Source organism: Salvelinus namaycush, chromosome 10 (genome assembly GCF_016432855.1).
Source record: "Salvelinus namaycush isolate Seneca chromosome 10, SaNama_1.0, whole genome shotgun sequence".
NCBI classification, from domain to species: Eukaryota; Metazoa; Chordata; class Actinopteri; order Salmoniformes; family Salmonidae; genus Salvelinus; species Salvelinus namaycush.
The window spans coordinates 47953297-47976544 of record NC_052316.1 but is presented as its reverse complement, the minus strand read 5'-3'; the positions used below and the strand labels follow the sequence as shown (position 1 = coordinate 47976544).

The window sequence follows — 23248 nt, the reverse complement described above, 5'->3', positions numbered from 1 at the left end:
TCTCCAGGTGTTTATTGAAACAAGATTGAAAGTTAATAGTTATAGTACACCAGTTAATGTTTGAGTCCAAGGTGAAGAAGCCGGATGTGGAGGTCCTGGGCTGGTGCGGTTACACATGGTCTGCGGTTGTGAGGCCGTGTTGGACGTACTGCCAAATTTTCGTAAATGACCTTGGAGGCGGCTTATGGTAGTCAAATGAACATTACATTCTCTGGCAACAGCTCTGGTGGATATTCCTGCAGTCAGCATTCCAATTGCACGCTCCCTCAAAACTTGAGACATCTGTGGCATTGTGTTGTGTGACAAAACTGCACATTTTAGAGTGACTATTATTGTCCTCAGCACAAGGTGCACCTGTGTAATGATCATGCTGTTTAATCAGCTTCTTGATATGTAACACCTGTCAGATGGATGGATTATCTTGGCAAAGGAGAAATGCTCACTAACAGGGGATGTTAACAAATTTTTGCACAACATTTGAGAAATCTGCTTTTTATGCGTATGGAAAATTGCTGGGATCTTTTTATTTCAGCTCATGAAACATGGGACCGACACTTTACATGTTGCGTTTAATTTTTGTTCAGTGTAAATAGGGTTCTCTTTCTTTCACAGCAGCATCTCCTCTAAGGCCCACTACCCCACCTCCTTCCCTTGCCAGAGCCTACACCACCATGCCTGGCCAGTTCAGAACCCCCAGTGACCCTCCTGTGTCCAGCCTCCTCTCTTTCCCCTCCTCCTGGAGCCCTGGCCACCTGCACCCCCTACGTTTCCGAGTCCGAACTGAATCCATGGACTGGCGGCGCCTCTCTGCCCTGGATGTGGATCACGTGGCCAGGGAGATGGACGTGGTCGTACTGCAGGAGTACATATCTGCTGTCACCTTCTGTGATGTCACAGGTAACAGAGCAGGGTTGGTCCTGGGGTCAATTCCATTTCACTTCAGTCAATTGAAAAGCAATGACATCAATTGGAACTGTCCTGACTTTAGTCCATTTTTGTCTGTGAACCTCCCATTTAATTTTTTATTTTTTTTTAACTTCATTGCTTATTGGTTTAATGCACCAAACTGTTTAGATTTAAAATTGACACCAACTCCATCCCTGAAGGTGAGAGGTGTCCCCACTGCCGTAGCCCTGCTGACCCGGCCCTTGTCAAGCTCCTACGTATGTCCCAGCTCAGCACAGAGTACCTGCTGCACTGTCAGGACTACCTGAGCTCCCAGGTGTCTGAGCTGGAGGACCGTCTACAGGGGGCCCTCTCTAAGGCAGACAGAGAGGGAGAGGAGAGGGCCAGGCTGGACTCTGAGCTACAGGCCACTAAACAGGAGAGCAAACTCAGGAAGAAGATGCTAGCCACACAGCAGCTTCTACTGCAGGCTAGCTTCAACAACTACCACAAGGTAAACGTTATCTTTGGACCACACCCGGTTGTCCTTTTTACATTCGGATGGACCATCAAATGATATTATTTTATTTCTACGCATCCCCAGAAGTGTCAACTCACTTCTGCGCTTTAATGCTGTCTGGAATTAATTTTTTCAAATTGGCTTGTGAACCTTGGGTTTAGTATCAAGTGAGCGTATTTGTAAATGTCAGTTTGATGAGCTCACAATGTCGTTAAACCCATTTGTCCTCCTGACCAATAATTTAATTACTATTACAGTTGAATACAGAAGTTTACACACACTTAGTTGGAGTCATTAAAACTAGTTTTTCAACTACTCCACAAATGTCTTGTTAACAAACTATAGTATTGGCAAGTCGGTCAGGACATCTACTTTGTGGATGACACAAGTCATTTTCCCAACAATTGTTTACAGACGGATTATTTCACTTATAATTCACTGTATCACAATTCCAGTGTGTCAGAAGTTTACATACACTAAGTTGACTGTGCCTTTAAACAGCTTGGAAAATTCCAGAAAATGATGTCATGGCTTTAGAAGCTTCTGATCGGCTAATTGACATCATTTGAGTCAATTGGAGGTGTACCTGTTGATGTATTTCAAGGCTTACCATCAAACTCAGTGCCTCTTTGCTTGACATCATGGGAAAATCAAAAGAAATCAGCCAAGACCTCAGAAAAATAATGGTAGACCTCCACAAGTCTGGTTCATCCTTGGGAGCAATTTCCAAACGCCTGAAGGTACCACGTTCATCTGTACAAACAATAGTACGCAAGTATGAACACCATGGGACCACGCAGCCGTCATACCGCTCAGGAAGGAGATGCATTCTGTCTCCTAGAGATGATCGTACTTTGGTGCTTCAAGTGCAAATCAATCCCAGAACAACAGCAAAGGACCTTGTGGAGATGCTGGAGGAAACCGGTACAAAAGTATCTATATCCACAGTAAAACGAGTCCTATATCGACATAACCTGAAAGGCTGCTCAGCAAGGAAGAAGCCACTGCTCCCAAAACCGCCATAAAAAAGCCAGACTACGGTTTGCAACTGCACATGGGGACAAAGATCGTACTTTTTGGAGAAATGTCCTCTGGTCTGATGAAACAAAAATGGAACTGTTTGGCCATAATGACAATCATTATGTTGGAGGAAAAAGGGGGAGGCTTGCAAGCCGACGAACACCATCCCAACCGTAAAGCACGGGTGTGGCAGCATCATGTTGTAGGGGTGCTTTGCTGCAGGAGGGACTCGTGCACTTCACAAAATAGATGGCATCATGAGGCAGGAAAATTATGTGGTTATATTGAAGCAACATCTCAAGACATCAGTCAGGAAGTTAAAGCTTGGTCGCAAATGGGTCTTCCAAATAGACAATGACCCCAAGCATACTTCCAAAGTTGTGGCAAAATGGCTTAAGGACATCAAAGTCAAGGTATTGGAGTGGCCATCACAAAGCCCTGACCTCAATCCTATAGAAAGTTTTTGGGCAGAACTGAAAAAGTGTGTGCGAGCAAGGAAGCCTACAAACCTGAATCAGTTATACCAGCTCTGTCAAGAGGAATGGGCCAAAATTCACCCAACTTATTGTGGGAAGCTTGTAGAAGGCTACCCGAAACATTTGACCCAAGATAAACAATTTAAAGGCAATGCTACCAAATACTAATTGAGTGTATGTAAACTTCTGACCCACTGGGAATGTGATGAAAGAAATAAAAGCTGAAATAAATCATTCTCTCTACTATTATTCTGACATTTCACGTTCTTAAAATAAAGTGGTGATCCTAACTGACCTAAAACAGGGAATTTTTACTAGGATTAAATGTCAGGAATTGTGAAAAACTGAGTTTAAATGTATATGGCTAAGGTGTATGTAAACGTCTGACTTCAATGTGAACACCCTGACTCTCTCTGTACTGTACCCTCCACCCTGACCAAACTATGATATTTTTCAGTGCCAATGCTGTGAGAAGTCCTTCATCAACTATTCCTACTTACAAGCCCACCTACAGCGCAGGCATCCAGAGCTGACAGACACAGGTTGGTTTGATAAATACACGCCCTCAGACTTTTTTCTGTACCCGAGTTACTCTTTATTATAAGTAGTCAGTCAACACAAAGGCTATCGTTCAACTCACAATGCATTAAAAAACATGTTTTTCTGGTTAGGAGGTTTGAACAGTACTATGTTATGTGATTTTAGAGTACATTTTTCAATAAGGATATGTTCCATTTAGGAGCCACTTCACTCTTTTATCCAAAGTGACTTACAGAACTGTGACCATTTGAAAATGGCGCATATGCCCCATGCAGGAATTTAACCTTCGACCTCATGTTGCCTACCTACATCGTGCTCTAATAGTCACTGAGTGGTTGCATTCCCTACTGTCTGTTGTCCTCTCCTCAGAGAGGCAGATCACTGCCGTCTCTTGTCCTCTCCTCAGAGAGGCAGATAACTGCTGTCTGTTGTCCTCTCCTCAGAGAGGCAGATCACTGCTGTCTCTTGTCCTCTCCTCAGAGAGACAGATCACTGCTGTCTGTTGTCCTCTCCTCAGAGCGGCAGAAGAAGAGGCAGGTGGAACAGATGGAGGATGGGATAGAGGAGCTGAGAGAGAGGCTGAAACTGTCCCAGACTAGACTGGACATCGAGAGGGAAGCAGAGGCCCTAAGGAAACAGCAGGTAACACCATACACAAGCGTATTGCCTACCTTGTGAGTGGGAGGGGACTGGGAAAGGGTGAAGTCAAGGAGGGGAAAGAAATTAATGGAAGCAGATGTCAGGAGGTTGAAGCCACTCAGTACGATGAGCCATCGTCAGGAAATGAGCTTTTCGAGGTGTCAAGCTCATTGAGGAACTCTCCAAGGGCACCTGGTGGAAGATAGATTACAACAATGTTAAGCTTGAATGGACAAGGGATAGTGACCGCATGGAATTGAAATGAGGAGATGGACAGGTGAGTGAGGAGATGGACAGGTGAGAGAGGGAGAAAAGAAAATCTCCACATAGGAAACATTAGTAGTCCTGTGCCGTCACCACGACGACCAGATGCTCTCGGACTATGAGAGAAAACGTAGTCAGATGAAGAGAGAGCAGCTGGAGTAGCAGTGTCCTCTGGGGTGATCCATCGCTCCGTAAGACACCAAGTAGGCTGCTGGGAAGACAGGAAGCAGTTCAGTTCACACACCAAGTAGGCTGTGGGAAGACAGGAAGCAGTTCACACACCAAGTAGGCTACTGGGAAGATAGGAAGCAGTTCACACACCAAGTAGACTGCTGGGAAGACAGGAAGCAGTTCACATACCAAGTAGACAGCTGGGAAGACAGGAAGCAGTTCACACACCAAGTAGACTGCTGGGAAGACAGGAAGCAGTTCACACACCAAGTAGACTACAGGGAAGACAGGAAGCAGTTCAGTTCACAAACCAACTAGGCTACAGGGAAGACAGGAAGCACTTCACACACCAAGTAGGCTGCTGGGAAGACAGGAAGCAGTTCACACACCAAGTAGGCTCCTGGGAAGACAGGAAGCAGTTCACACACCAACTAGGCTACAGGGAAGACAGGAAGCACTTCACACACCAAGTAGGCTGCTGGGAAGACAGGAAGCACTTCACACACCAAGTAGGCTGCTGGGAAGACAGGAAGCAGTTCACACACCAAGTAGGCTGCTGGGAAGACAGGAAGCAGTTCACACACCAAGTAGGCTGCTGGGAAGACAGGAAGCACTTCACACACCAAGTAGGCTGCTGGGAAGACAGGAAGCAGTTCACACACCAAGTAGGCTCCTGGGAAGACAGGAAGCACTTAATATAGATGGCCCTAGCTAGCAAAAAGACAGTAGTAGACAGCAGATAAAGACAATAATTATGCGTATCACTCCTGGAGATATCAGGAATCCTCTTAACTATAGGATGAAGCACACTGAGATGGAGCCTGAGAAGCTGGTTATATTCTCAGAAAAGAGGTGAAACCACTCCCCCTCCAATACAGGCAGATTCGTGACACTACTTCCCCTCCAATACAGGCAGATTCATGACAGTGCTCCCCCACCAATACAGGCAGATTCAGGACAGTGCTCCCCCTCCAATATAGGCAGATTAATGACAGTACTCCCCCTCCAATACAGGCAGATTCAGGACAGTACTCCCCCTCCAATACAGGCAGATTCAGGACAGTACTCCCCCTCCAATACAGGTAGATTCAGGACAGTACTCCCCCTCCAATACAGGCAGATTCATGACAGTACTCCCCCTCCAATACAGGCAGATTCAGGACAGTACTCCCCCTCCAATACAGGCAGATTCAGGACAGTACTCCCCCTCCAATACAGGCAGATTCAGGACAGTACTCCCCCTCCAATACAGGCAGATTCAGGACAGTACTCCCCCTCCAATACAGGCAGATTCAGGACAGTACTCCCCCTCCAATACAGGCAGATTCATGACAGTACTCCCCCTCCAATACAGGCAGATTCAGGACAGTACTCCCCCTCCAATACAGGTAGATTCAGGACAGTACTCCCCCTCCAATACAGGTAGATTCAGGACAGTACTCCCCCTCCAATACAGGCAGATTCATGACAGTACTCCCCTTCCAATACAGGCAGATTCAGGACAGTACACTCTCCAATACAGGCAGATTCAGGACAGTACTCCCCCTCCAATACAGGCAGATTCATGACAGTACTCCCCCTCCAATACAGGCAGATTCAGGACAGTACTCCCCCTCCAATACAGGTAGATTCATGACAGTACTCCCCCTCCAATACAGGTAGATTCAGGACAGTACTCCCCCTCCAATACAGGCAGATTCAGGACAGTACTCCCCCTCCAATACAGGCAGATTCATGACAGTACTCCCCCTCCAATACAGGTAGATTCAGGACAGTACTCCCCCTCCAATACAGGTAGATTCATGACAGTACTCCCCCTCCAATACAGGCAGATTCAGGACAGTACTCCCCCTCCAATACAGGCAGATTCATGACAGTACTCCCCCTCCAATACAGGCAGATTCAGGACAGTACTCCCCCTCCAATACAGGTAGATTCATGACAGTACTCCCCCTCCAATACAGGTAGATTCATGACAGTACTCCCCCTCCAATACAGGCAGATTCATGACAGTACTCCCCCTCCAATACAGGCAGATTCAGGACAGTACACTCTCCAATACAGGCAGATTCATGACAGTACTCCCCCTCCAATACAGGCAGATTCAGGACAGTACTCCCCCTCCAATACAGGCAGATTCAGGACAGTACTCCCCCTCCAATACAGGTAGATTCATGACAGTACTCCCCCTCCAATACAGGCAGATTCATGACAGTACTCCCCCTCCAATACAGGCAGATTCATGACAGTACTCCCCCTCCAATACAGGCAGATTCATGACAGTACTCCCCCTCCAATACAGGTAGATTCATGACAGTACTCCCCCTCCAATACAGGAAGATTCATGACAGTACTCCCCCTCCAATACAGGCAGATTCAGGACAGTACTCCCCCTCCAATACAGGCACTGATTACCACTGACAGTCACTCAATTAGCCCATGTCAGCTAAAATGTTTTAGACTATACGAACTTACCTATCTAAACTTGTAGGAATCATGGTCGAATTATCGACTGGTTGCCCCCATTAATTTTGTTAGTCACTCTCACATAGATATAATTTTTAAAAATGCGAACATGTCTCTCTGCTCCATAACAAAATGTGTAGAATTGCAGGAAATTAACTTTAAAACATTCCCCCCCTCTGCTGTCAAAAGGGGGGCCGGCTAAAATGTTTTTCTCACGAGGTGGGTGGGTGGTGTCCTCAAATAAATGTAACTTAAGGCCCCCAAAAGGCTAGGGCCGGCACTGACTGCATATGTGGGTATAGACGTGGGTACATGCAGACCCACGAGCCAGTGTGACCACTCATGATGATTTCAGATTTGTTGTTGTGTTTCCCCACGCCCATCAAAGTTGCCCATCCCAGATCTATATCAATACTGCTGTGTCTCTCATGAGTGCTTCAATGGGTTTAACCACCAGGAGCTGGAAGATCAGCGAAGGCAAGAGACCTCGGAGCGAGAGAAGATGGAGAGCTGGAAGGAGGAGGAGAGGAAGAAGTTTAAAGAGGAAATGAGGGACCTGAAGCAGCTGTTCCTGCAGGAGTTCAGAGATATGGCCAGCAGGAGCTCCTCCATCGAGGCTGTGAGTCCTATTCCCATTTTAAAGGACATGCATGAACCAGGGGGCTTAGTGGCGTGGTGCTATGAGTGATGTTGAGTCAATAGAAGGTGTGGCGTTTTCCAGCCACTAGATGGCGCCACAGTGTAAAGAATGAGCAGGCTACAAAAGCTCAAGCACACCCTGCTGCTAGCCTACACACAATCCAGTATCAGTCATTTTTCTGAGGCCTTTGAAGCTATAATCCTTAATGGTGAAACAGTCACATCCGTTTGGGATATTACAACAACAAGTGAGTTACAAGCCAACATTGTTTCTCTCCGCTCTGACATCATCGCACGCCACAGTAGAACATCACAACGTGTACTGCTATTTAATAAAAGATGTTCACACCGTTGCTGGACGCTCCTCTCATCCGTTTCATCATAAAAACAAAAACATTAACAGAACTGCTGAAGCGAAAGCTGTTTCCCCAAATGCAGATGCCAGTTTTATACCAGTTATGCCAGTTTTATACCAGTTTTATACCAGTTATGCCAGTTTTATACCAGTTATGCCAGTTTTATACCAGTTATGCCAGTTTTATACCAGTTTTATACCAGTTATGCCAGTTTTATACCAGTTATGCCAGTTTTATACCAGTTTTATACCAGTTATGCCAGTTTTATACCAGTTATGCCAGTTTTATACCAGTTATGCCAGTTTTATACCAGTTATGCCAGTTTTATACCTCAAGGTTTAATACCTTGATGTATTTTTTCTAAAACAAATACTTAATGCCAACATGAAAATAATAATAATAATAATAATATGTTCAGTTTTTCTTTACTTACTGTGTTGTCTCATGACTTAACAAGATGGGAAAACTCACTTGACAGAAACTGCAGGAGCTCCAGACCAGAGAAGAAGTGACTGTTTCTAACCTGGGCTCCTATCAAGAGGACGATGAGCTGCAGCAGAGAGAGGAGGCAGCGAAGAGGATGATGAAGAAGAAGATGTCTGAGCAGGTAAGACAGAAGAACACACCACTCTGTTTGTCTCAGTACTCTGCTGGCCTATATCTATCTATCTATCTATCTATCTATCTATCTATCTATCTATCTATCTATCTATCTATCTATCTATCTATCTATCTAATCTATCACCAGCTGAGATGTCAGTATGTGGTCTATTAAGACATGTTGCTATGAAGTCAGGAGAATCGACACAAAGCTTAAACTAAAATCCACGTTGGGTGTTAGCACGGGCCTTTTTTCTATCTCTGTCCGTCTCCTTCAGAAGCGTGAGTGGAACAAACGGTTTAAAGAGGTCCAGAACAGGCACATGTTGGAGAGAGATGAGGTAAGATGCATGTCTGTGCTTTGGTGCCCCCTTCTTTGGATTTGTGTGTGTGTGTCGGGGGTTGGGTTGAATAGCGGACACTAAAAGTATTCTCCTCCTAACGCGTTGTCCTCCTCAGCTGCAGAGTGAGAATGATAGGCTGCAGCTGGCCCTGTCTGTAGAACACAGGTCAGACCGACACAGGCTAGAACAACAGGTCACCTCCCTGTCTGCCAGGGTCCAACAGAAAGACCGGCTCATCAGGTCTCAGGAGGATAAGGTATGATCATCAGCTACCAACGCTATGCTGTTGTTGTTGATTGCTGTCCGTCTATAATTACGGCAGTATGTTAAGTTGTTGTCTTGGTCGAGAGCGCTTTTATCAGGTCTGTATTACCATCTGTATTACAGATCAACAGGATGTCTAGAAGACCAGTGGCAGGTAATACAAAACACAGGCCTATTTATTTATTCTAGACTTTTATTGTATTCAAGATACTATGTTCTAGAGAGGCAGCTCTTGGGGAACTGTGGGGGGGGATCTTGGAGGGTTCGGGTCCCCTGTTTTTTGGCCTTGTGGGAGATCTTATGGCAGTGTGATGAGCAGGGCGTTGACCCTGGATGCTTCTGTGTGTCGCTTCTGAATGGGAGTCTGTTGGATGACTGGTGTGATGTAGTTGTTGAGCGGCTTCACTGCAAGTATATTGTATGTTTTGGATATTCAATCAAGTAAAAAATATGTTCTATGTTAATGTGATGGTTTTCTGTCAGATACTGCCATCAAACAAGCGGTCCAACACTCCACAGAGGAGGAGGAGGAGGAGGAAGAGGAGGAGGAGAAGGAAGAAGAGGAGGAAGAAGAGGAAGAAAGTATGCATTAATCATACTATGAATCATGTATCTTTTGTTAGTCTTCTTTTTATAGAACAATTACAGTCAACATCCTGTGATATCTCCTAGGTCTGGAGGACTCTGGTGAGACCAGGAGGAGACTGTTGGAGTCCCTCCGGAGGAACCCCGCCTTGGTGAAGGAGTTCAGAGCCATACTAGAGGAAACGCTGGAGGAGAGGCTGGAGAAAATGGGCCTTAGAAAGGTACGTACACTGAATTCAATCAATCACTCAGGTCAATCAAATCAGCAGTTGTCACAAAGTTAAAGTTAAATAAATATGCATTCGGAAAGTATTCAGACCCTTTGACTTTTTCCACATTTTGTTACCTTACAGCTTTATTCTAAAATTGATTAAATCGTTTTTTCCCCCCCTCATCAATCTACACACAATACCCCATAATGACAAAGCAAAAACTTTTTATTTTTATTTTTTAACTGAAATTACATTTACGTAAGGATTCAGACCCTTTACTCGGGACTTTGTTGAAGCACCTTTGGCAGTGATTACAGTCTCGAATCTTCTTGGGTATGACGCTACAAGCTTGGCACACCTGTATTTGGGGAGTTTCTCCCATTCTTCTCTGCAGATCCTCTCAAGTTCTGTCAGGTAGGATGGGGAGCGTCGCTGCACAGCTATTTTCAGGTCTCTCCAGAGATGTTCAATAGGGTTCAAGTCCGGGCTCTGGCTGGGCCACTCAAGGACATTCAGAGACTTGTCCCGAAGCCACTCCTGAGTTTATCTTGGCTGTGTGCTATTTTCAGGTTGTCCTGTTGGAAGGTGAACCTTCTCCCCAGTTTGAGGTCTTGAGCTTTCTGGAGCAGGTTTTCATCAAGGATCTCTCTGTACTTTGCTCTGTTCATCTTTCCCTCGATCCTGACTAGTTTCCCAGTCCCTGCCGTTGAAAAACATCCCCACAGCATGATGCTGCCACCACCATATGCTTCACCATAGATGGTGTCAGGTTATCTCCAGACGTGACGCTTGGCATTCAGGCCAAAGAGTTAAATCTTGGTTTCATCAGACCAGAGAATTTTGTTTCTCATGGTCTGAGTGCTTTAGGTGCCTTTTGACAAACTCCAAGCGGGCTGTCATGTGCCTTTTACTGAGGAGTGGCTTCCATCTGGCCACTCTACCATAAAGGCTTGATTGGTGGAGTGCTGCAGAGATGGTTGTTCTTCTGGAAGGTTCTCCCATCTCCACAGAGGAACTTTGGAGCTCTGTCAGAGTGACCATCGGGTTCTTGGTCACCTCCCTGACCAAGGCCCTTCACCCCTGATTGCTCAGTTTGGCCGGGCGGCCAGCTCTAGGAAGAGTCTTTTTCCATTTAAGTATGATGAAGGCCACTGTGGTTTTGGGGACAGTCAATGCTGCAGATGTTTTTTGGTACCCTTCCCCAGATCTGTGCCTCGACACAATCCTGTCTCGGAGCTCTACGGACAATTCCTTCGACCTCATGGTTTGGTTTTTGCCCTGACATGCACTGTTAACTGTGGGACCTTATATAGACAGGTGTTCCTTTCCAAATCATGTCCAATCAATTGAATTTACCACAGGTGGACTCCAATCAAGTTGTAGAAACATCTCAAGGATGATCAATGGAAACAGGATGCACCTGAGATCAATTTCGAGTTTCTTCACAAAGGGTCTGAATACTTATGTAAATAAGGTATTTCTGTTTTGTATTTTGACCCCCAAAAAAATCTAAAAACCTGTTTTCACTTTGTCATTATGGGCTATTGTGTGTAGATTGAGGATTTTTTTTATTTGTTCAATTTTAGAATAAGGCAGTAAATAAAATGTTGAAGAAGTCAAGGGGTCTGAATACTACTGAATAGGGTGTATAGGGTGTATATAGGGTGTATATAGGGTATATAGGGTGTATAGGGTGTATATAGGGTGTATATAGGGTATATATAGGGTGTATATAGGGTGTATATAGGGTGTATATAGGGTGTATAGGGTGTATAGGGTGTATATAGGGTGTATAGGGTGTGTATAGGGTGTATAGGGTGTATAGGGTGTATAGGGTGTATATAGGGTATATATAGGGTGTATATAGGGTGTATAGGGTGTATATAGGGTGTATAGGGTATATAGGGTGTATATAGGGTGTATAGGGTGTATATAGGGTATATAGGGTATATATAGGGTATATAGGGTGTATATAGGGTGTATATAGGGTGTATATAGGGTGTATAGGGTATATATAGGGTATATAGGGTGTATATAGGGTGTATATAGGGTGTATAGGGTGTATATAGGGTGTGTATAGGGTGTATATAGGGTATATAGGGTATATATAGGGTGTATAGGGTGTATAGTGTATATAGTATAGGGTGTATAGTGTATATAGGGTGTATAGTGTATATAGGGTGTATATAGGGGGTATAGGGGGTATAGGGGGTGTATAGGGTATATAGGGTATATAGGGTATATATAGGGTGTATATAGGGTGTATAGGGTATATATAGGGTGTATATAGGGTATATATAGGGTGTATAGGGTGTATAGGGTATATAGGGTGTATATAGGGTGTATAGGGTGTATATAGGGTGTATATAGGGTGTATAGGGTGTATAGGGTGTATAGGGTGTATAGGGTGTATAGGGTATATAGGGTGTATAGGGTATATAGGGTGTATAGGGTGTATAGGGTGTATATAGGGTGTGTATAGGGGGTATATAGGGTGTATAGGGTGTATAGGGTATATATAGGGTGTGTATAGGGTGTATAGGGTATATATAGGGTGTATATAGGGTATATAGGGTGTATAGGGTATATATAGGGTGTATAGGGTATATATAGGGTGTATAGGGTGTATAGGGTATATAGGGTGTATATAGGGTGTATATAGGGTGTATAGGGTGTATATAGGGTATATAGGGTGTTCTCTCAGTGCTCTGGAATGTAGTGAAATATAAATGTCTAAATGGCATTGGGTATATAGGGTATATAGGGTGTATATAGGGTGTATATAGGGTATATAGGGTATATAGGGTGTATATAGGGTGTATATAGGGTGTATATAGGGTGTTCTCTCAGTGCTCTGGAATGTAGTGAAATATAAATGTCTAAATGGCATTTTCTTTAGCCTATTGTCATCATGAATTACATACAATCAATCATTAGACTGTTCTCTACAATATTATAACCTAAGTATGCTTTTACTGAACAGTGTTGATTGAATAAGTTTGCTGTGACCGTTGCTAGTTTAGATCGTCGAGCTCTTGGTTGTATTTCTGTAACCGATGTGAAATGGCTAGCTAGTTAGCGGGGGTACGCGCTAATAGCGTTTCAACCGGTAACGTCACTCGGTCTGAGACCTTGAAGTAGTTGTTTATGGAGCGATGCTTCGTGGGTGTCAGTTGTTGTGTGCAGAGGGTCCCTGGTTCGAGCCCAGGTAAGGGCGAGGAGAGGGACGGAAGCTATACTGTTAAGCTATGCACATTTGTGGCCTGCTGGAGGTCATTTTGCAGGGCTCTGGCAGTGCTCCTCCTGCTCAAAGGCGGAGGTAGCGGTCCTGCTGCTGGGTTGTTGCCCTCCTACGGCCTCCTCCACGTCTCCTGATGTACTGGCCTGTCTCCTGGTAGCGCCTCCATGCTCTGGACACTACGCTGACAGACACAGCAAACCTTCTTGCCACAGCTCGCATTGATGTGCTATCCTGGATGAGCTGCACTACCTGAGCCACTTGTGTGGGTTGTAGACTCCGTCTCATGCTACCACTAGAGTGAGAGCAACGCCAGCATTCAAAAGTGACCAAAACATCAGCCAGGAAGCATAGGAACTGAGAAGTGGTCTGTGGTCACCACCTGCAGAATCACTCCTTTATTGGGGGTGTCTTGCTAATTGCCTATAATTTCCACCTTTTGTCTATTCCATTTGCACAACAGCATGTGACATTTTTTGTGAATCAGTGTTGCTTCCTAAGTGGACAGGCCAGACAGGCCAGATTTCCTGGCCAGATTTCACAGAAGTGTGATTGACTTGGAGTTACATTGTGTTGTTTAAGTGTTCCCTTTATTTTTTTGAGCAGTGTATATAGGCTCAAATTTGTTTTGTGTTCCGCCGATTTCGTTTAGAAAAAGCTCATGTTATCACACCCCGAATTGCAGCTACTAGCTAGCTTGTGAGCTGACGTTCAAAGTTAAGGCCATTCTGCCCACAGAGCAGTGACAGCGTTCTGTTGAGCAGCGACCACTGTTGACCCGTAAGGACGTTCTATTCACTGTAATCAGGCTAAATTCTCAAGAGGTAGATTGTCTGTAACCGTGGAACCATATATGGTAGAGACATACGGGTTGAACTAATGTTTTTCTGATTTAATTCTCTATTGAATGAACATATTTCATGAATATTTAATTAAATAACAATTTTATGGGTGAACACCCTACATGCAAGGAAATCCATATATTCAAGACAGTATTCTCTCTAACTGAAGTCAAAATCTGTCATTTTATTATAACAAATGCCTAATGGGAGAAGTGATCTATATCTAAAATCCCTTATGTTACATTCCAGGGAACCAAGGGTATATCCAAGAAGTCCTTTAAGAGCCTGAGCGCGTTGGTATCTGGTCAGCGACATCAGATGTCCAAACAGAAAGCAGACCTCCTGGAGCTCAGAGAGAGCCTGGCCAGAGAGCTGACGCGCAGGGTGCACGCCCTGCAGAGGAGCCAGGGGACCACCGTACCTACTTTACCCAGACAGGTTACCATACCCAGTACCACCCCTCAGTCCCGCAGTAAGGACCAACACACACCTCCGTATTGTACCTAACCCTCAGGTCCAAGAAGCATGTAACACAGCCTCATCTCCACGGAGATGTGCCACTCAGTCTCTACATTTTCACACACACTCCTGCTCTTAGTACAAGTGTTGGCCTCAATTATATTTCAATTTACTCAATTCAGGAAGTAACTGAAACCCCCCAGATCTGCTTAGCACATTAACATGTTTGTCTTTAGAGAAGAGGAGTCCTAGCCGGGAGAAGAGTCCAAAAAGCAGACAGACACCAGTGAAGGTGAAAGCCTCCTTGAGGAGAGAGAAGGCTCCACAACCTCAACAGACACCAAGCACTCATAGAAAAAAGAACAGGTATGCCCACAGTATCTACTGAACGTACCCCACTGAACATACCCCACCGCCATGCCCACAGTATCTACTGAACGTACCCCACCGCCGTGCCCACAGTATCTACTGAACGTACCCCACCGCCGTGCCCACAGTATCTACTGAACGTACCCCACCGCCATGTTTACAGTATCTACTGAACGTACCCCACTGCCATGTTTACAGTATCTACTGAACGTACCCCACCGCCGTGCCCACAGTATCTACTGAACGTACCCCACTGCCATGTTTACAGTATCTACTGAACGTACCCCACCGCCGTGCCCACAGTATCTACTGAACGTACCCCACCGCCTTGCCCACAGTATCTACTGAACGTACCCCACCGCCGTGCCCACAGTATCTACTGAACGTACCCCACCGCCGTGCCCACAGTATCTACTGAACGTACCCCACCGCCGTGCCCACAGTATCTACTGAACGTACCCCACCGCCATGTTTACAGTATCTACTGAACGTACCCCACCGCCATGTTTACAGTATCTACTGAACGTACCCCACCGCCATGTTTACAGTATCTACTGAACGTACCCCACCGCCATGTTTACAGTATCTACTGAACGTACCCCACCGCCATGTTTACAGTATCTACTGAACGTACCCCACCGCCATGTTTACAGTATCTACTGAACGTACCCCACCGCCATGTTTACAGTATCTACTGAACGTACCCCACCGCCATGTTTACAGTATCTACTGAACGTACCCCACCGCCATGTTTACAGTATCTACTGAACGTACCCCACTGCCATGTTTACAGTATCTACTGAACGTACCCCACTGTCATGTTTACAGTATCTACTGAACGTACCCCACCGCCATGTTTACAGTATCTACTGAACGTACCCCACCGCCATGTTTACAGTATCTACTGAACGTACCCCACTGCCATGTTTACAGTATCTACTGAACGTACCCCACCGCCATGTTTACAGTATCTACTGAACGTACCCCACCGCCATGTTTACAGTATCTACTGAACGTACCCCACCGCCATGTTTACAGTATCTACTGAACGTACCCCACTGCCATGTTTACAGTATCTACTGAACGTACCCCACTGTCATGTTTACAGTATCTACTGAACGTACCCCACTGCCATGTTTACAGTATCTACTGAACGTACCCCACTGTCATGTTTACAGTATCTACTGAACGTACCCCACCGCCATGTTTACAGTATCTACTGAACGTACCCCACCGCCGTGCCCACAGTATCTACTGAACGTACCCCACTGCCATGCCCACAGTATCTACTGAACGTACCCCACCGCCGTGCCCACAGTATCTACTGAACGTACCCCACCGCCATGTTTACAGTATCTACTGAACGTACCCCACTGTCATGTTTACAGTATCTACTGAACGTACCCCACTGCCGTGCCCACAGTATCTACTGAACGTACCCCACCGCCATGCCCACAGTATCTACTGAACGTACCCCACCGCCGTGCCCACAGTATCTACTGAACGTACCCCACCGCCGTGCCCACAGTATCTACTGAACGTACCCCACCGCCGTGCCCACAGTATCTACTGAACGTACCCCACCGCCGTGCCCACAGTATCTACTGAACATACCCCACTGTCATGTTTACAGTATCTACTGAACGTACCCCACCGCCGTGCCCACAGTATCTACTGAACGTACCCCACCGCCGTGCCCACAGTATCTACTGAACGTACCCCACCGCCGTGCCCACAGTATCTACTGAACGTACCCCACTGCCATGTTTACAGTATCTACTGAACGTACCCCACTGCCATGTTTACAGTATCTACTGAACGTACCCCACTGCCATGTTTACAGTATCTACTGAACGTACCCCACCGCCGTGCCCACAGTATCTACTGAACGTACCCCACTGCCATGTTTACAGTATCTACTGAACGTACCCCACCGCCGTGCCCACAGTATCTACTGAACGTACCCCACCGCCTTGCCCACAGTATCTACTGAACGTACCCCACCGCCGTGCCCACAGTATCTACTGAACGTACCCCACCGCCGTGCCCACAGTATCTACTGAACGTACCCCACCGCCGTGCCCACAGTATCTACTGAACGTACCCCACCGCCATGTTTACAGTATCTACTGAACGTACCCCACCGCCATGTTTACAGTATCTACTGAACGTACCCCACCGCCATGTTTACAGTATCTACTGAACGTACCCCACCGCCATGTTTACAGTATCTACTGAACGTACCCCACTGCCATGTTTACAGTATCTACTGAACGTACCCCACTGTCATGTTTACAGTATCTACTGAACGTACCCCACCGCCATGTTTACAGTATCTACTGAACGTACCCCACCGCCATGTTTACAGTATCTACTGAACGTACCCCACTGCCATGTTTACAGTATCTACTGAACGTACCCCACCGCCATGTTTACAGTATCTACTGAACGTACCCCACCGCCATGTTTACAGTATCTACTGAACGTACCCCACCGCCATGTTTACAGTATCTACTGAACGTACCCCACTGCCATGTTTACAGTATCTACTGAACGTACCCCACTGTCATGTTTACAGTATCTACTGAACGTACCCCACTGCCATGTTTACAGTATCTACTGAACGTACCCCACTGTCATGTTTACAGTATCTACTGAACGTACCCCACTGCCATGTTTACAGTATCTACTGAACGTACCCCACCGCCGTGCCCACAGTATCTACTGAACGTACCCCACTGCCATGCCCACAGTATCTACTGAACGTACCCCACCGCCGTGCCCACAGTATCTACTGAACGTACCCCACCGCCATGTTTACAGTATCTACTGAACGTACCCCACTGTCATGTTTACAGTATCTACTGAACGTACCCCACTGCCGTGCCCACAGTATCTACTGAACGTACCCCACCGCCATGCCCACAGTATCTACTGAACGTACCCCACCGCCGTGCCCACAGTATCTACTGAACGTACCCCACCGCCGTGCCCACAGTATCTACTGAACGTACCCCACCGCCGTGCCCACAGTATCTACTGAACGTACCCCACCGCCGTGCCCACAGTATCTACTGAACATACCCCACTGCCATGTTTACAGTATCTACTGAACGTACCCCACCGCCGTGCCCACAGTATCTACTGAACATACCCCACTGCCATGTTTACAGTATCTACTGAACGTACCCCACTGCCGTGCCCACAGTATCTACTGAACATACCCCACCGCCGTGCCCACAGTATCTACTGAACGTACCCCACCGCCGTGCCCACAGTATCTACTGAACGTACCCCACCGCCATGTTTACAGTATCTACTGAACGTACCCCACCGCCATGCCCACAGTATCTACTGAACGTACCCCACTGCCATGTTTACAGTATCTACTGAACGTACCCCACCGCCGTGCCCACAGTATCTACTGAACGTACCCCACTGCCATGTTTACAGTATATACTGAACGTACCCCACTGCCATGTTTACAGTATATACTGAACGTACCCCACTGCCATGTTTACAGTATATACTGAACGTACCCCACTGCCATGTTTACAGTATCTACTGAACGTACCCCACTGCCATGTTTACAGTATCTACTGAACATACCCCACTGTCATGTTTACAGTATCTACTGAACGTACCCCACTGCCATGTTTACAGTATATACTGAACGTACCCCACTGCCATGTTTACAGTATCTACTGAACGTACCCCACTGCCATGTTTACAGTATCTACTGAACGTACCCCACTGCCATGTTTACAGTATCTACTGAACGTACCCCACTGCCATGTTTACAGTATATACTGAACGTACCCCACCGCCGTGCCCACAGTATCTACTGAACGTACCCCACTGCCATGTTTACAGTATCTACTGAACGTACCCCACTGCCATGTTTACAGTATCTACTGAACGTACCCCACTGTCATGTTTACAGTATCTACTGAACGTACCCCACTGCCATGTTTACAGTATCTACTGAACGTACCCCACTGTCATGTTTACAGTATCTACTGAACGTACCCCACTGCCGTGCCCACAGTATCTACTGAACGTACCCCACTGCCATGTTTACAGTATCTACTGAACGTACCCCACTGCCATGTTTACAGTATCTACTGAACGTACCCCACTGTCATGTTTACAGTATCTACTGAACGTACCCCACTGCCATGTTTACAGTATCTACTGAACGTACCCCACTGTCATGTTTACAGTATATACTGAACGTACCCCACTGCCATGTTTACAGTATCTACTGAACGTACCCCACTGCCATGTTTACAGTATCTACTGAACGTACCCCACTGCCATGTTTACAGTATCTACTGAACGTACCCCACTGCCGTGCCCACAGTATCTACTGAACGTACCCCACTGCCATGTTTACAGTATCTACTGAACGTACCCCACTGCCATGTTTACAGTATCTACTGAACGTACCCCACTGCCATGTTTACAGTATCTACTGAACGTACCCCACTGCCATGTTTACAGTATCTACTGAACGTACCCCACTGCCATGTTTACAGTATCTACTGAACGTACCCCACTGCCATGTTTACAGTATCTACTGAACATACCCCACTGCCATGTTTACAGTATCTACTGAACGTACCCCACTGCCATGTTTACAGTATCTACTGAACATACCCCACTCTTCTCCTGTCCTGTACTGTTTTGTCTTGTAACGTACTGTATTGTCCTTACTTTAACCTCCCTGAGGAGCGTGACCCTCCTCTATAAGTGTGTGTTATTAATGACAAATATGTATTTCTCTTTCAGCACCTCTCCCTAGCTTGGGATTTGTTTTGTAAGAATGTGTTTTGAATTGGTTTCGTTTTTATAATTGTGTCTGTTTTAATGTTTTATGTAAAAAAAAATATATATATACATTTCCTACTCCTCTTTAAATGCGCGTTAATGTCAGAAACATGTCTTTCTCTTTCAGCACCCCTCCCTTCAGTTCTGAGGATGAGGCATCAGGAGAAGACATTCCCTCTGTCACCAGCCCTGGCAGTAGGTCTGGTGTCTCTGTCACCAGTCCTGGCAGTAGGTCTGGTGTCTCTGTCACCAGCCCTGGCAGTAGGTCTGGTGTCTCTGTCACCAGCCCTGGCAGTAGGTCTGGCCCCTCTGTGAGGGTGGTGCAGTCTGGATCCAGCCCAAGGCAGATGTACCCAATGTCTGGTTCTACCCAGGGAGAGGACTGGTCTGGGACAGACACAGAGCTCTCAGAAGGGCCTACAAGTCTAACAACCCACCGTGGAGGTCCGACCGGTTTGTTTATTTGGATCTGTTTTAGCCCACAATAAGGGCCAATCTACCATGAATCCAAAACGTATCATCTCATTATGTAAACCTTACAGTTCTACAAATTGTATTGTCATTGCATTGCTATACAGTAAGTTTTCATCTTGCCCAGGGCTCTAATTTTATGTTTTTGAATAATGAGTATTGAAGAAGTATCAGGATTATTTCAGCTGGGTCCCTTGTTTTGTGTTGTCTGGGTCTGTAGTTAAAACGCTGACCAGAAGCTTGGAGAGACAGTTGAGTTTTCCAATGACCAAGCCAGTAGGAGGAACCAGAGTGGTGGTGCCACCAGCAACAGCCAAGGTCTTACCCAAACCCAAACCCAGGACAGCGTTAAAAACCCTACAGGTAACAAATACAGCGCTTTCAGAAAGTATTCGCACTCGCTGACTTTTTACACATTTTTGTTGTGTTAGTCTGGATTGTAAATGGACACATTTTTTTTTTTTGTCACTGGCCTAGACACAAAACCCCATAATGCCAAAGTAGAACTATGTTTTTTTTTTTATGTTTACAAATTAAAAATGAAAAGCTGAATTGTCTTGAGTCAGTAAAAATTCAACCCCTTTGTTATGGCAAGCCTAAATACTGTAGTTCAGGAGTAAAAATGTGCTTAACAAGTCACATAATAAGTTGCATGGACTCGCTCTGTGTGCAATAATAGTGTTTAACATGATTTTTGAATAACTACCTCATCTCTGTACCCCACACATACAATTATCTGTACAGTCCCTCAGTCAAGCAGTGAATTTCAAACAGCAGGGAGGTTTTCCAATGCCTTGCAAAGGACACATATTGGTAGATGGGTAAACAAAAAAAACAGACATTGAATATCCCTTTGAGCATGGTGAAGTTATTAATTTCACTTTGGATGGTGTATCAATACACCCAGTCACTACAAAGATACAGGCGACCTTCCTAACTCAGTTGCCGGAGAGGAAGGAAACCGCTCAAGGATTTCACCACGAGGCCAATGGTGACTTTAAAACAATTACAGAGAAAAGAAGGAAGCCTGTACAGAATACGTGCCTTTAGTGCCTTGTTGCATCGTGTTTGCAACAAGGCACTAAAGTAATACTGAACCAATTGCGGAGCCTCCGGAGGGATGCAGAGGCCAAATTTAGCTCTGTACCGCATCGCCGTGCACCTCCCAAATTTTGTAACAATGTGGAGGGCTACGTATAGCTCCGCAATGACATAATTGGTTGACGGTAGGAGGGGGCGGTACATCCTGTATAAACACAAACTCACTTCCTTGAGAACTTCCTTCACAACAGCTTTGCGCTGCTCTGCAAAGTACAAGAATTATGAATGCCCTGACTTCTGCGGAGGCCGTATCACCGGAAAGGCTGCACGGCAAATGCAGACATCGGATTGGCCATGCAGCGCCTTTTACCTAGAACGCCTGACAGCTCTAGATTGCTGCCAAAGGTGCTTCTACAAAGTATTGACTTGTGTGTGAATACTTATGTGAATTTGATATTTCTGTATTTCATTTTTAATATATTTGCTAACATTTCTAAAAACATGTTTTCACTTTGTCATTATGGGGTATTGTGTGTAGATGGGTGAAAAAATAAAAAATATATATCAATTTAATCCATTTTGAATTTAGGCTGTAACACAACAACATGTAGAATAAGTCAATGGGTATGAATACTTTCTGAAGGCTCTGTATACTCTAACACTTTACTTAAGGTTGTAGATATAATTCTTTATAATTTGTTTTAAGCATGTATGAGCCTTTTATAATGTCTCTCTATGTATCAATACACTTTTATTGTATATTTTCTCTCTCAATACTTATATAGCATGGGCCTGTTTCGTTTTCTTTGTGTGATACCTACACGAGTGATTCAACATTCCTACATGTTCCATTTTGTCCTAGTTATCGGATGAGGAGAGCGACCTAGAACTGTCTTCCATCGAGGAGCTCCTGTCCCTGCCGGTAGGGGGCCAGTCTCAGTCCCTAGGTGGGCGAGGGAGCACCGAGGTGGGCCTGGGAGGAACCTCAGGAACCAGCGTGTGGAGCTCCTCAACCAGCAGAGCAGGAGGGCTTTAATGCACTTTTCCTGTTTTTTTATTTTATTTAGTGCTATGTATCCTTTATTTATCCAGATGAGTGCCTTTTTGAGATGGAAATCTATTTTTCAATGGGCCTATGTGATATATGAATGACTCTTTTCCAGTTTTAAAACAATTGACAGAAGATCCATTCCATCTTGATGAGGAGCTGGCGTGTAATACCAGTTATAAAACAATAACAGAAGATCCATTCCAACGTGATGAGGCGCTGGCGTGTAATACCAGTTATAAAACAATAACAGAAGATCCATTCCAACGTGATGAGGCGCTGGCGTGTAATACCAGTTATAAAACAATAACAGAAGATCCATTCCAACGTGATGAGGAGCTGGCGTGTAATACCAGTTATAAAACAATAACAGAAGATCCATTCCAACGTGATGAGGCGCTGGCGTGTAATACCAGTTATAAAACAATAACAGAAGATCCATTCCAACGTGATGAGGAGCTGGCGTGTAATACCAGTTATAAAACAATAACAGAAGATCCATTCCAACGTGATGAGGAGCTGGCGTGTAATACCAGTTATAAAACAATAACAGAAGATCCATTCCATCGTGATGAGGAGCTGGCGTGTAATACCAGTTATAAAACAATAACAGAAGATCCATTCCAACGTGATGAGGAGCTGGCGTGTAATACCAGTTATAAAACAATAACAGAATAAATAGCCTTTCAGTTTTATTCAATTTTCCAGGATCAAACTATACTCAGCAAAAATAGAAACCCAACATGTAAAGTGTTGGTCCCATGTGTCATGAGCTGAAATAAAATATTCCAGAAATGTTCCATACGCACAAAAAGCATATTTCTCTAAAAAAGTGTATTTCTATCAAATTTTTGGCACGAATTTGTTTATCCCTGTTAGCGAGCATTTCTCCTTTGCCAAGATAATCTATCCACCTGACAGGTGTGGCATATCAAGAAGCTGATTAAACAGCATGATCATTACACAGGT

At 45.3% G+C, this 23248-nt stretch overlaps 1 protein-coding gene across 1 annotated transcript; it reads left to right on the top strand.

The window, feature by feature from the left end:
* Positions 1-671: 671 nt before the first annotated feature.
* On the top strand, positions 672-22267 carry dzip1l (DAZ interacting zinc finger protein 1-like). Its single transcript, XM_039001786.1, has 14 exons — positions 672-897; positions 1107-1399; positions 3359-3443; positions 3959-4083; positions 7439-7600; positions 8455-8583; positions 8855-8917; positions 9036-9176; positions 9308-9338; positions 9857-9990; positions 14311-14533; positions 19847-20013; positions 20359-20553; positions 22094-22267. Exons 1-14 carry the CDS (start codon positions 672-674, stop codon positions 22265-22267), a joined length of 2148 nt encoding a protein of 715 aa, XP_038857714.1.
* The last annotated feature ends 981 nt before the right edge of the window (positions 22268-23248 follow it).